This window comes from Corvus brachyrhynchos, unplaced genomic scaffold (assembly GCF_000691975.1).
Source record: "Corvus brachyrhynchos isolate BGI_N302 unplaced genomic scaffold, ASM69197v1 scaffold23, whole genome shotgun sequence".
Classification (NCBI taxonomy): domain Eukaryota; kingdom Metazoa; phylum Chordata; class Aves; order Passeriformes; family Corvidae; genus Corvus; species Corvus brachyrhynchos.
The window spans coordinates 8,144,573-8,160,254 of NW_008238983.1; the positions used below are offsets into that span (position 1 = coordinate 8,144,573).

Below are 15,682 nucleotides of genomic sequence, written 5' to 3' on the forward strand. Positions count from 1 at the left end.
CCATGGCCTAAACATTTGGTCTTTAACTGTTAAGAGAAAAAACCAAATTTCTGCCCAAGCGATCTACTGCAATTTTTATAACTATCTGCATGTGCTCAGGAAATAATCAGATGGCATTGCTTACAAATCTGGGTTCTGTTAGGGAAAGGGGTGGAACAACATCAGCAATAATTTAAAAAGAAAACATATCTGTTAACACAACTCACTCATCTCAACATCACTTTACCTTTAGTAACAGCTGGTATTTCATAATTCTCTGCACAGGTTTTATTAGCAAGTCTGTGAGCTGAAGTCTGTGGCCCAGGCGTTGCTTTAGATCCTGAGAGTTGTAAAACAAACATTTTTGTTTGTTCAGTTAGAAAGACCTTTGTTTTGTTCAGTTAGAAACACAGCATTCATAGCAGTATATGGAGAAAAAAAAATAAATATATATATATAAACAAGGATATATCAGTATTAACTGCTATCAGACCAGAAATTGGCAGAAGTTAGAGATGAATCTAATCTTCAGTTTGCAAAAGCTGAAGTCCTTCCCCTTATCACCCTTGCTTCCAAGGTATTCCCTTCTGCAAGCATGTTTCATCTCTTTTTTTTTGACAAGGCTGCAGATTGAAATGTAATTTTTCAGTCAAAGGTTGTATACAGCCTATTTTCAACAGTGACTTCTGCTCATCCAGAATTGCTATTCCATATAAAATACACTGGTAACTGCGTGGGCTAAGGCTAGTAAGGATAAGACTCTACTGATTAATTAATATCTTATACCTAACCTTTAGTTTTCACCTCTAGGAGTCTGTATCACATTTGAGAAATCAAAACAGAAATGGCAAGCAATTGTAATTGAAAACATTAACAACAATATCTGCTGCATTTTTCTGTTTTGTTTTGTTTTCTTGTTTGATCAACAGATTTGATAATCCACATATCCTCTCTCAGGGACTTACCTCAAAAAACGTATCAATGTATTCTGAGACAATGTGCTCAGACTTTGGTTTGTTTTGGCAGTAAACTATGTACATGTGCAACCTTCTCTCCTAGAGGAACAAAGATACAGAATGATATACCATTATCAAAAAAAACACACACCAGATTGAAATGGAGTACTACTTTAAGTAGTACAGCAGTTCCAATGTATGAACTTACAAAGAACCCTTTAAGGAAAAGAAGTAGTTACATATGCAGAAACTACAGATTTGAAAACACAATTATTTGGGAACATCATTATAATTTTAGAAAGGCAACACAAGTGAAAAAAATTCCCACAGCTGTAAATCTTCCTGAATAACAGGTGTTCGGAGATGACAGCTCAGCAGGTCCCACAATAAAGTTAAGCATGAAAATAGTTATATTTTTCTTTTACCAAGAGCCATGGGAGGCTGGACAAGATGACCCCACAGTGATCCCTTCCAACCTTAACCATTCCGTGATTCTGTAATGGAACCTTTGACATACAGTATTTTTTATTCTATTTTAATGATCTGATTATTATTCAAATTTATTAGAATAATAACCTCCTCCCATTTACATGTACAGAACAGTTAGGAGAAAACTTTCATGTCTTTTATTTAGTATTGGGTGTCCTATTGGAGATTGGGTGGGGATGTAGGTGATGAAGCCTGGAAATGGAGGCACAAGTATTTTTTAAATCTGATTCTTTATTTTGTGCATGTACTTTTAACATCAAAGCAACAAAGAAAAAGAGAGGAAATAACTTCACCTTTTAAGATTCATTCTTGATTACTGACCTTGCTGGTTAAGAAGTACAGACATACCTACTTCAAAATCTTTCCTATCACTTTGCTAGGATTGGTTTGCTGTTAGAGGCTTTGCTTCCCAGAGACTTACAGAGTACTGACCAGTGAAGATAAATGGTAAGAAAGAAATGGAAAAATAAGATGGAGATTGGAAAGGACACAGGACACAGACTAAGAACAGGAACTGAATCATGTTCTAGCCAATAGGGTTTTGCTAGAGGATGCTGTAATAGCATCACAGCTTGCCTTTCCATCTGGAGTGGTAAAGGTGCCTTTTGAAGACAACTCAGTTACAAATAATACCAGGAGAAATAAAGTAAAACAGCAATCAGAAACAGGGAGAGCTACTTCCTGCAGGTTTTCTACTTTGCCAGTGACAAATTCTCAGAAGGGGAAAGGATACAGAATTGGAATGCACTCAAACTGGAATAAGAATGAGCCTCTCTCCTATTTTTATTTCTTATATTCCGTGCTACTGCATGGACACCTGGGATTAGAAGGCAGGGGTCACACGAAGTGACAATTCCCTTGCACTGAAGTGTAACTGAATAGAGAAACGGAGCCCACATTCATGTCCCCTCTCCAGAGGAAGGTACTGGGGACAAAGACTAGAGCATATACTTGTTCTATTTATAAGCTCTTAAAAGCTATCTCTCCACCTCTTACAGCGAAGACCATTGCACAGCACTTTCTTATCAGTGTTCTACTTAAGAACCAAACATGTTGGTCAGTAGCAGCAATAGTTTGCCAACAAAGACATTTGCACTTACATGTTTAACAAACAGGGATCCCAGCTTTTCTGGATCTTCAAGGCACTTCTCCAACTCTCCTAAAAAGAAGCTGAACATAAACAGAATAAACACTTCTTTTTTTCTGACAGTACACATTATAGCAACAGGTAATTGCAAGGCAAAGTGTGTCCCCTATCAGCAGCTTTGGATATTAATGCCTGTCCAAACTGACAACGGCAACAGTGTAATATTTCAATACAGTTTTTCAAAAGGACATGCTGAATCCATGCCAAGATGAAAAAAAGCCCTGGCGTTCACTAATAAAACTATCAAATTTCATATATATTGACTGAAAGCTTTCCCGTTCCTAGTCTGAATGCTTGAGATGCTAATATTTCCATGCTAACCACCCCTAAAAAATTATTTAGACTGCATTGTTAGAGAGAAAGCCATGTACAAAGTTCTGTCCACATTAGAGATCCTCAGTTGAGGTAGTTGCTATATATATACATACATATACATGCATCCTTCTTTAAAGCAAATCTTCACACCAACATCTGTAAGCTGAATTTACATTTTCTACAACTCAAAGCACAAAACCAACTGCATTTACCTTGTATCTGAATATCTGAAGAAATAAAATAATTTCTTAAATCCAGTCTAGTATTTTTTAGGTACAATACTTACTCTCTGTGCCAGTCATAAATCTGGTGAATGTTTCCAAACACAATCTTGTCTTTGCCTTTCATATCATCAGGTACGCCGTCTTCCTTCATAAGTGCCATATAACCCTGCAACAGTGCAAGTGAATTCACTGTGAACATTCTTACTTTAAAAAAAGTGAGTTGTCTTTTAATCCCCCTTTTGCCAGAAGATGTCCAATGGCAACAACTTGCTTGGGACACAAAACCAAACCAGAAAACAGCTCTATAACAGCATAACATAAGGCACAGACACAAAGTATCACAAATTGACCTGAGGCTGTCTACACATCAGTGCCCAGTGCTAGAAAAATGAATTCACTCTAGCTAATTTAGCCTGTGTGAATGGGCTCACAGCAGGAAGGAAACTTCCACAGGCTTCTCCTTACTGCCTGAAGCAGCTGCAATGCCTTGCCAAGTGGGGCTGTTCCTGAGCACAAGTGCAGCTTTGCTTGGCGTCTCTTACATCAGTCACTCATGCTAACCCCACACCAAAGTGCCCTGAGGAGGAAAGCACTGCTCATGGGACTGCACTGCATGGACTACTGCTTGCAGTATGAGCAAACCAAACACAAAAATCTGAAAATCAATTGTTAGCAAGCATTCTGGCTGCAGTAAAGTCCTTCTTACATTTTCCCATAGTCCCATATGATTTTTGGTGTCTACACAGTCGTCTCGCTGAGCAATTCTATCATATAGTTAGAGCTGGGAGTGTTTTTAAATTCTGCAATATTCATGCAACTCTATTCCTTCCTTTTTCCCCCCCTAATACTTCTATTCCTAAATAGGCAGGTTGGGTTTTGGTTTGCCAAGTATATGTTTTGATGTCTAGCATTTTCACCTGAAATTATTTTGTTAGTTACAAAAATACATCTATTTGTAGACTCCTAATTCACCCTTTAAATACAGTAAAAACATTATCAAGAGTGTGTGATCTTTCCTTCTCTCCCTCCCTCCAAATTAGAGTTTAAGAATTGAACCTTATTAGGCTAAAATTCACTGTCATGCTCATTCTTTCTGCTCTTCCAAATGCATCTTCTTGGTAGCTGAAGACTGAAGGGAGATGTGTGATGTTATCTCATTTTACGGCAGGGGAAGCTAGGAAGTCTAAGAGAAGCCTAGCAGTAGGAGAGGAAGGAGGACTTTCAAATCTTGGATAGCTGCTCCGTATGCTGAGCCACAATGCTTTTTTTAAAAAAAATTTAGATGTGCTAAATAAACCCACTATCTACCAGAGTAACATTAGGCCAAAGGTAGTGTTTTAACAAAAAAAAAAAAAAAAAAAAAAAAAAGACAAAGAACTACGCTCCTCAGGAGAACAACAAGGTGGACACAGTAACAGGAAGAAAGGAATAAAATCTGACGTAGTATTTTAATACATTAAAAGCCAGCAGGAGGGAAACTTTCACATTTTTAGTCTCTTCCTGTGTCTCATTTTGAAAAACATAATGAGGTTCAAGCTGCACAGCTGGTTAGTAACACACTTAAAAAAAAAGAAGAAATCAAGAGAATTAAAACCATCATACCTCAACTACATAGCCCAGATCTCGGACATAATCTCGTTCTGTCTCCACTAATTCCTGTAAGACATAGCTACAGTGGAAGGAAAAAGGTGGACACGTATTAAAAAATGAAAGAGATTTTTCAAGAGGATTAATGGCATACAACTTTTTAGACATTTGCAGTCACATATGTTTGATAGGCAGAACTGAAATGGAAGAATTAATGTACATTGGTTCTTAGCAAGATACTGCTTTGACTTTGAAATTGGACAAGGCTCGCTTCTGTTTATCTAAAGTCAGATGTTTTCTTAAATGTGACATTAAAATTAAACATTTAACTATTGTTTAAAATAAAATGCTATTATGTCTCTGGTCTGGAGACTCTTAGACATATGGATGGTTATTTCTACACACAAGTTTAAAAAATTTGAAACCAGGCATGTTTTTATTCTACCATGGTAACGGTTTACTACTACATAGAGAAATTAACCATGGGTTGGAATAGAATGAGGGGAATGACCATTTTTTGAAGCCTAATAAACCTTTGGACATTTAAAGATCAGCATCTTCCCGAATAAATGAGAGTGACATGTAGCAGAAGTCAAACACAGATATGACTAGAATTAAAAATCACAGATTGAATGTCACAGAGAAATGTAACCACAAGCTTGACATCTAAGACAAGTCCTCCCACGTTCACACTAACAGCTTCTGCTGCCAGTTCAAAATGAGCATTGTTAAAAAAAAAAAGAAAAATTGTAAAAAATTGGTCTTACTGTCGTCTTTTCAAGGAGCTGGACTTCCTTTCCTCCATCTCATCTATGGGTGACGAGGAGGATAGAAGGGAGTTATCTGAAGGGTTGAAGGATGGACTGCTGCTGTCACCTTGATCTACCAACAAGGAACTTGGACGGTCCTCCAGAGCCTGAGAAGGTATTCAAGACAGTCAGCAACATTGATTTATTTCTCCTCTACTCACAAGACATATTACAAGCAGCTGTATAGAGCAATCTATGGGAAATAATTACTTTAATGTATCTTGGCAAAGCAGGTCACAAGCCTCCAGGAAACCAGCCAACAACATGGCTTTCCATGATAACTGAGCGTTTGAAGCACATTTGAGAAGCACGTTTGAGATGACAGTCTTTCTTTCACAGGAAAATAAAGGAGCTGAATTGGTTTGAGCAGCAATGGCTAAAAGTCAGACTATCCTGCTCAGGATGTAAGTACTTCCATGGTGGGAGCAACACAAATGTGTCCTCATGGCCAGAGATTAAACTAAATCTGTCATATTTGACTTCTGGCATATACAAATTACTTCCAACAATAAATAGGACATCTTTAAAGGAGATTCTTATGATGTTACATTTTTAATACAATAGAAGCAGCACCCTTTGTCAGACATTTTGGTTATCTTAATAACTAGCCAAAATAGTGTCTCAGTGAAGAAAATAATGACTTCTACACTGTCAGTGGTGCTTTTGAGCTTGTTCAGATCCTAGAAAAGAGTCCTTGTATCCTCTGCCAGATACACTATCTCCCTTGCATGGATTCCACAGGCTTCTGTTTGTATGAAAGATGAAAAAGCAATGGGAGAAATAATACTAACATCTTCTATGAAGTATTCATTTGATTTCTTTAATTCAAGCCCATAATCTTGGATCAAGCTACAGCTATGTATCACATTTTCCTTGCATGTGATACAGCCCTAATGCAAGACACATTTACTTCACCGGGGTGGGGTTCAGCTATAATTCTTTTTCTTTCCCCACAAAAGTAAAAACCAATAATGATATGACTTGCTCAAAACCCAGGGGAAGCTGACCCTTGGCTAAAACTGTGAAATGAGAACATCTCCCCAAAGGACTATATGCACGGATCATTAAGTTATATCCACTGCTAGGCAGCCTGAAAGACACATGGACTACCAAACTTTCCATTTACAAAACACTGTGCTGTATTTTCCCATAGATTACTTCTTATTCACCCTTCTGGTGTAAGAGAAGTAAAAAGCAAAGTGAATACCCAAGAGAGTACAGTAATTATTTTATGCAATAATGTAATTCTCTCTGAATGAGAAAACAGAAAATAAATTTTTTAATTCTGAAACTCAAAGCTTCTTAAATTTAGAATGAACCTCGAAAATATCAACCTCTGATAACATGGGGCTGCCATGCTGCAATTCTTTTTAGTTTTCACAAAGGCACTTCACGTTGAGCCCAACAGGGGCTATGCTGCAAAAGCTGGATTTAAAGGTTTTGAGGAAATCCAGAATTGCTGAGGGACCTCTTGAGACCATATAGTCCAATCTCAAACAGGGTCAGCTAGAGAAGTTTTTCTCAGATTGGGTCAAGCTGGATTTTGATTACAAAGGGCCTTCCTGGAATTATGCATATAATGAGAATCTTCAGAAACAAGAAAACTTTAAAACATGTCAACTAGAATCTTCAGAAACATGGAAACTTTAAAACATAGAAACTTGGAAAAGCTGACACAAATTCCGCCTAATCGATTTGTTAGCAAGGATGGAGGCACCGACATGCAAAATGATCCCTTTACTCTTTTACTTATTTCCTCATTATCATGTTGCCTAAAGAGCAACTAGAAAACATAAATGTTTCTGCTATTGGGGTTACCTACTTTACTGAGGACCCTCATAAGATTTGCAATAAATTTAGTTTCAGGGATTTTTCTCAGAAAGGTCTACTAGTCTAAGACCCTGGGTCTTTGCATTTATTCTACTAATAGGACATTTTCTTTTTACTAACAGGACATACTTAGTAAATTTGCTACCTATTTTCTTTCTAGTTTCTCTTATTTATTGCTTTTTTGCTCCTCTATATAGCCATTTACCTATTCAGTAAATGCTTTTACAAAAGAGTGCGTACAAAATGACCCCATACGTCATCCCAGAAAGGGAACCCAGACTTTCGAAAGAAGACAGCAAATTTTAGGAGTCAATGTAAAACATGCAGGTTTTCTTTGAATAGCAAGCTGGGGCTTGAAGACACGACTTCTTTAGACACATGCACCTGCTGGTCAGTCTCACCATTTTACTTTTGACGAGCTCCTCAATTGCACTGACGAGTTCTGCAGCACTGGGCGTCTCGGAGCTGGTCGGCCGCACCAACAATCGAGAAGATGTCTGTGCAAGGACACAAAGGAAGGAGAACCCCAGGGTTAGCCTGGTACTTGCTCAAGGATCAAGAGACTTCCTTCACTTCTGTCAGACAAAGGTACCCGACAGGTACTGTCAGTGTCATACAACACTAAGATCATCCCTTCCAACTTGAGCAACTGGAGTTGGAAGTTTCAAGAAAACCCCACAGAAGTTAAATGCTGGGATAAAAATTCCTGTTCCTACATGCAATAGAAGTCAAGGAAATATAATTTCTGATAATTGCTGACAAATAGTTATGAAAATTTCCTGAGCTGACCCAATGGACAACAGTTTGTTAACCTATTTTATTGCTGCTTAAACAAAGCAACAACTGCAGAGCGGTAAGAGAAATCACGAAGACTTGAAATAAAGCAGGAAGCATTATTATGTTAAGAAAAAATACACCAGTAACTCAGGGGCATTTACTTTTCTAAAGGAGCTGGGGTATATTGCCCAGATTCAGATGGGAAATTGAGCTCACCATTCCTTGTGCCATCCATTTTTTCCAATGGTATGTGTAGAGCACAGAAGATCTCTGGCCTCATAAGCTATAAAATGCCAGTTTATAGATACAACTGAAGGTAAAAGGTGTTCACAGTAAAGGATTCTGGGAGAAGGCCATTAAATTCAGCCACAGTAATTTGCAAACAGAGTTGTTTGCATATTACATTTATCAGCTAGTAACTGGAAAGTGGAAATAGGGTGTAATATGAACCGTACTTCATATTACAAACAGCACAGTGAACATCTTGCAGCACAGGGCAAGCTGTCCTGCAAACATTTCCAACAAACTGGACAAAGAAACGGCATGAATAATGACTCAACACAAGAGGTTCTGCTCAAATCAAGCACGGGTGTAACAAGACTCCCCATAAGTAAATAAAGACAAAAAAAAAAAAAAAAGAAGAAAGAATACACAGATTTTAGGTAGTTTGCCTTGTATTTGCCTTATTTGGAAAGGAAAAACAGGGGTTGGGTAAGCAAAGGAAATACAGATAACTTTAAACAGAAAGATATGGGAACTGAGCCAAAGCAGAGACAGAACACAAGTCAACATAATGCTGCATCAGAGTTTACAAAAAGAGAAAACAAAAAGCGAAAATAATTAGTTTCATATTAACACAACTGATCTTGAAACTTTTAACACTGCTTATCCAAAAATTAAATGCAAATGACTTGTAACTGCCACCAAATGCAAATCCATGAGTGCGCAATGATTCTGCTGAATGGAAGAATGCATATAGTGTGCAGATGAGCTCTTAGGGGAGAAATGATTGTGTTATTTAGTGCTCTTAGACAAATCAGCATGGCCTAGCACATGATGTTTGCATGCACACCAAAAACTGAGCAATCCCACAGCTGGCCTGTCTTTTAGGCAATTTACATGCTCCTGACATCCGACTGCTGACCAGGATTTCCAAAGCTGCGCCTGTATGTGGGTTTTCACTTTGGATGCGGAGCTCAGCTTAGTCTTACAAAACACTGTCAGTATCAGAATCAGGTTCTGGTGATGGTCTCTTTTATTTCTCTGTTGGAGTATATGGGATGTGAGGCAAAACTTCAGAACTGTGATTTCCAGGACCTGTGGTTATAGCACATATTATCTGAAAAAGAAGGAGCTGCACAGATAAAACTCCTTGCTGACTTTCCTGATGACGTACTCTGGGAGCAGAATACAACCCTTGCCCAGAAAAGAAGGGAAAACTGGAGTAAGCAACTGAGCTCAGGCAGGTATGAGATGCTGCTAAGGGCCCACAGGAGGCTGGGAAGATATGAAGAAACCCAGCAAACAGGGAGTTTCCAGCAGGAGCTCTGGAGAGAAAGAAATGCTTGCAGGGAGGCACAGCTGAACGCCAAGTCTCTGAGGTCACAGAAAGGAGGAGACATTCCTTGGGATCTGGAGTAGCTGAGCAACCCAAGAAACCACCCAGCATGGCAGGAATGTGAAGAAGGACTCCATCCAGAAGGCAGACAACTGGGAACTTGTTTGCAAGCCTTTTATTAAATCAGTAACTCTATCAATAGAGCCAACTACCTTCTCCTGGGTAAAACCTTGCTCTGACTTCCCACTTCTGTGTTCCAACAAAGCATTTACTTTAGGTGCTAGAAGTTGGTGGTATGTGATCTTGAGGGAGGCACACACAACCTCCCAGGATGTCCCATGAGGGGACCTTTTGCCTCCCACCATGAAGGACAAATATTGCATAATTACAAGACATCACAGAAGAATCACTATTTGCATGCTTTGAAAAATTATGGTATAATATTAACTTCACCAAATTTTAACTTCTCTGAAGTCTTCTCTGCATGTAGTTTCAGCTACTTTAAAAACTGTCCCAACATGTTTTTACTGAAGTGGGTGCATGTTAATCTTTTAAGAAGTTGTGCTGGTTTTGGCTGGGGTAGAGTTAATTTTCTTCAGTGGCTGGTATGGGGCAGCATTTTGGATTTGTGCTAAAAAAAGTGTTGATAATACAGAGATGTTTTTGTTACTGCTGAGCAGGGCTTACACAGAGCCAAGGCCTTTTCTGCTTTTTGTACTGCCATGCTGGTGAGGAAGTTGGGGGTGCTTGGGAGGTTGGGAGGAGATACAGCCAGGACAGGTGACCTCAACTGACCAGAGAGATATTCAAGACCATGTGACCTCATGCTCAGTGTATAAAGTGGAGGGAAGGAGGAGGAAGGGGGGGACATTTGGAGTGATGGTGTTTCTTTTCCCAAGTCACCATTACACCTGATGGAGCCCTACTCTCCCGGAGATGGCTGAACACCTGCCTGCCCATGGGAAGCAGTGAATCAATTCCTTGTTTTGCTTTGCATGTGTGCATGGCTTTTGCTTAATCTCAATCCATGAGTTTTCTATCTTTTACTTGACCTATTCTCTCCCTGATCCCACTGGTGGGGGAGTAAGCAAGCAGCTGTGTGGTATTTGGTGGCTGGCTGGGGTTAAACCACAATGGAAGTGAAAATAAAATTTACTGGAGATGGAAAGCTACTCAAAGCTGCTCTTACTCTGCTGTGGTAAGGGTCTAACTTTGCACCAGAAATACGTAAGTAAGCAGACGCTAGTTTACAAGCATATCCCTTCACAAATATGTGTGTATATATATATATATATAGTGTTCTTGCTATGTAAGGAGGTCTGTAATGAAGTTAATTTTTCTCTGGAGCACTTTTTATAATATTTGTATTTCAATTGTTTTCTGTCACTGAAGGAACATGCAAATATGGCAGCTCATCAGCAGGAGCTTAAACATATTTTCACCAACATTATTTTCATCTTATTTCTAAATCTAAAACTGAGATTATTCTAGCAAGAAAACATTCTCTCAGGTCTGAAAGCTGGCCTATTTTTGCTTATTTTGTTTCAGGAATATTTCCCAGTATAATAACTCTTCAACTTGTATGTTACACTTTGTCAATTCAGAAAACATGTAGGAATTGAATACACATAGAGCATAAGAACCAGCCATTTTGATCCTACTAACAACAGCTTCAGGGATGAGTGAGATTCTCACTGAAAGGCAGTGTTTTAAAAAGGAAAAAAAAAAAGAAAACAAAAATAAGATCCACTAAAGTTATGAATAACATCTGCACCACTGAGAACAGAGAGCAAGCAGTCACAAAATTCACTAACAATATTCAGTGCTGTAGATTAAAAAGGTTAAAAATTTTAAGGAGCAAAATGGCAAGAAAACAATAATGTGATTATCTGATGCACAAGTCCAGATTATTTCCATTCTAAACACCTCCATTTCCAGACTTGATACGTGTCCCCTAAATGTCTGATCCGGGTTCAAAATTGAAATAAACCCTCGCAATGTATGAACATCATAACATTAAAGAAAAACAGATCATATGCAAGTGAGATTTTCTTCATGCAGTTACTACCTACATCCAAAGTTTCATTACCAGTGCAAAATTTTTACCCTCAATTTTAATGTGCCTTTGTTTGTAAAAAAACGAATTATGTGCTGGTTTTGGCTCGGGTAGAGTTAAATTTCTTCCCAGTAGCTGGTATGGGGCCATATTTAGGATTTGTGCTGGAAACAGTGCTGATAACTCAGAGGTGTTTTAGCTATTGAGGAGCAGAGCTCACACAGCACTAAGGCCTTTTTGTTTCTCACCCCACCCCACCAGCAATGAGAATGGGGGGGCACAAAGAGTTGGGAGGGAACACAGTCAGGACAGCTGACTTCAACTGACCAAAGGGATATTCCAGACCATATGGCAACATCCTCAGCATATAAAGCTGGGGGAAAAAAAAGGAAGGGGGGGACGTTTTGTATGATGGCGTTTATCTTCCCAAGTCACCGCTACACATGATGGAACCCTGCTCTCCTGGGGATGGCTGAACACCTGCCAGTCTATGGGAAGTGGTGAATGAACTCCTTGTTTTGCCTTGCTTGTGTGCACAGCTTTTACTTTACCTATTAAACTGTCTTTATTTCAACCCAAGAGTTTTTTTCACTCTTCCCCTTCTGATTCTCACGGGGACAGTAGAACAGTGACTGTGTGGGGCTTAATTGCTGGCTGGGGTTAAACCATGAGAATTATTATCCTTATTTGGTAATTCTTTTCTCTTAGGCATCCCCCCTTCCTCTCCCCCCCAAACCCAACAAAAACCAAGTATAACAAAAGGTATGATTATAAAACAATTAGACTCTAATCACTAAATATGTCATCAGCCAAAGTGATGTAAATCATCCTGTGAGCACACAAAGTAGCCTGTTTTCACATTTAAAGTGCTCACTCGTGCTTTGAGAATAGAAAACCATTTAATTAATGCTCTTTTCACAGAACACCCTTTTAATGTTGTCTAAAGTGAAATAGCGATAACTTCCGTCTACCATAAAGTTGTATTATGTACATTTTGGAGACCTTTGGAAGCAGAAGAAAAATTTGTGCAAACAGAGGTTATCTCACCATGTGAAGCTTCCCCCACATCCTGCTCCTACCTTGTCATCCTGCGAGTCGGGCTGGAGAAGACTGTGTTGCTGAATTGCCATGGGAGGAGGAAGCGGCACAGCATCTGCTCCCTCCTCGCCTTCCTCCTCTCCACAGCTCTGCATGCCGGAAGAGGACGACTTGGAGAGAGTGCCACTGCTCAGCCCCTCGTTCCGACCTCTCTGCAAATAACATCAAGATGTTCAAGCTCTGTTATCTCAACAGCATGAAGCTTGTTATCACATGCTTGTTTTAACTCTGTAGTTTCAGCCCTCTCCCAACCAGTCCAGATGCTACAAACTCTCCTTAACAGAGGGGGAAAGTGCAGATGCCAAAGTCAGTTTTCAATGTTTGGTAAATGAAAAAGAATTTAAATAGTAAGAAAAAGACATTCAGTTGAAATTTACTACAAGGAAAGTGTTATCAAAGCCATGCTTGTTTTCCAAGTTCAGTTCTGGAAAGAGAAATCTATCTCTCTGAAATGTGTATCTTGCAATGTATCGCAGCAAGTCTCCTAGAGGACATAAAAACTCACTATTACAACATGAAGTATTTTTACAATTTATCTACCTTTACAGGCGGAGAGCATAGATGGTTATTGTTTTTTCCTGACTTCAAGGCACTGGCCTTAGATTTTCCCTTCACTCACATAACTGCAGAATAACATACTTCCAAAACAATGCTACAACTGCAGCACAGAGGGTCTCTTTCTACAGCCTGACATTCAAGGTCAGAGGCCAGTATTCATTGCTAAACAACATCTCTCAATTCATCATGCTGCCAAATCTTTAGTCCTTCCTTTCCCAACACTTACTGTGGAACTTCACTAGTGTTCCAAGCTTGTAGAAAAATACATTGGGAGGAAGGAGAAAAAAAAAAAAAGCAGCAATTAATAAAAAAATTGGGCAACTAAGACTGCTTTTCTGTATGGTAAGTACCAAAACCAATAGCCAGAGTCAATCTAATAAAAGGGAATAGCATGCACCCAGCTGTGCCCTTGGAAGCAGTAACATGACATTCGTTTCAGCCTGAACCATAGGTTTGTAACAGAGAATTTGGCTCTTGTCTGCACCTAACTGGAGGCCAGCTTTGTTCATACAGGAGTTCCAGACTTTGAAGGAGAGGCACATGTTTGTGGGAAGAAGGGAAGTCCTCAGTAGATGTCCTTGGTGGCAAAATTTGGATCAGTTCACAATTTCCTTCTCTGCAATGAAAACTGCCATGTATATTACTTGACTGCTGGTAACTGGCCTGCATTGAAGGGCCAGCAATTTTTCTGTGCTCTGACTCTTATGCAAGGTGCAATTAGAGCTTTAAGCAGCTAAGCAGCTCTCCCTACACTTTCCCTGATCCATCAACAAGAAAAGCAAAGGAAATACAAAACGACCTGATTATTCCCAGACCTTGAAGCACCTTTACTCACAAAGCCATTAGCCAAATTAGCATAAGAGAGTCAAGTCAAAGGACAACTTTTTATTCTCCCATTTCTCTTTTTAAATTATAGATGCTTCACAGAGCTTTACTAACACTCTCAAAGCAGAAAGCACAAGCTGTCCCTGGCACAGTACTGACGCAAAGTGCAGCAGTCAAGGATGAGCACAGGGCACATAACACTTTGCTCCACTGCTGGACAGTCAGTTGAGACAATCTTCACCTGACAACATTTAATTCTTTGAAAAACCTACAAACAAGTCTCGGGAAGCTGTCTTAAGCATTTACCTCTTCAACGGTTTCATCTTGTGGTGTCGCTGCACTGTCGTCAGAGTCCTTCTGAGAGCCTGCATCGGCACTTTTACGAACCTCTCTGCTTTTCTTATGCTTGTGGGCCAGTTTTTTGACGTGCCCATCTGCTTTCCCACTGCTAAGGCGCCTCACAGGACTGGTGAGCCATTTCCTCAAGGTGTTGCCAGGGCGCTTGGGACCCGGGGAGCTCTGAGCACCAATCATGTGGGGCTGAAGCGATGTTACGGAAGCTGGAGGACTGGCATCATTGCTGGAGACCGAAAGGGAGTCTGGAAAAAAGAACAAGGGGAGCATTTTAAGGCTGAAGCACCAGCAAGTGAGAAACAAGGCAAATGGACATATGTAATAATGGACATCGAACTGAATTTATGGAGAAATCAATGAGATTATTTTGAGGTAACCTGGCCTTTAATGACACCACAGCTATCAGTGTTCATGTTGCACATGGCTGTCCACGCACAAGCACCACTGACGTGCTTAGAACAGTCAAGCTCCATTAAGTTGTGCCTGCCTCAACTATAATTCATACTTCTCACTGCTGATACTTACTTGATAGTGAATTATACTTTCCATATGTCATGTAACTTTATGAAAGGATATGCTTACTGCTTACTTTTAATGCTTACTGCTTTGAGCAAAGACATGAAGGGTAACAATAATTGCCTCAATGAGATAAGCAAATCATTTTTCAAAGACCAAATTTAATTACAAATGCTCCAATTACTTTCATTATTTATATATTTCCCCTGCCCTTGGGATAGAGGGAAGAAGAAACCAGAAGACAGTTAAATGTCTGTCTTTTGCCTAAATTTTCTCAGAGTTTTGGCTTTGTTTTGTTTGTTTTTTAAAAAGGCACAAAGCAATGTTTAAAAGCCCACTTGCTGAAATCTCAGGATCAGCAGTAGGTCTCAGCATGACATGCTTGAAGTTCTGTAATGAAACAAAGGATACACTTTTCTCAAGCCATAGTTAAATGTGCATGAGGTCAAAAACACTTTCCCACCAAGATTCCTGTCACTTGACCAGGACTGTATGCTTAAATACCCACTGGTCAGCTATTGTGAGACTAGATTTCTTTTCTTCCCCATGCAGCACAATGCTGTTTCCCCCAGCAATCCTCTTTTCCTAAAAATATACTTTTTTT

The 15,682-nt window shown here is 39.4% G+C and overlaps 1 protein-coding gene across 1 annotated transcript in view; it reads right to left on the reverse strand.

The window, feature by feature from the left end:
* Window positions 1-15,682, reverse strand: part of TRIO (trio Rho guanine nucleotide exchange factor) — a 180,223-nt gene that overhangs the window by 20,535 nt on the left and 144,006 nt on the right. Inside the window, 9 exon segments of the mRNA XM_008637193.2 lie at window positions 227-319; window positions 945-1,034; window positions 2,525-2,594; window positions 3,173-3,276; window positions 4,713-4,779; window positions 5,465-5,613; window positions 7,738-7,833; window positions 12,807-12,977; window positions 14,515-14,807. Of these exon segments, the coding sequence (XP_008635415.1) occupies window positions 227-319; window positions 945-1,034; window positions 2,525-2,594; window positions 3,173-3,276; window positions 4,713-4,779; window positions 5,465-5,613; window positions 7,738-7,833; window positions 12,807-12,977; window positions 14,515-14,807 (1,133 nt within the window).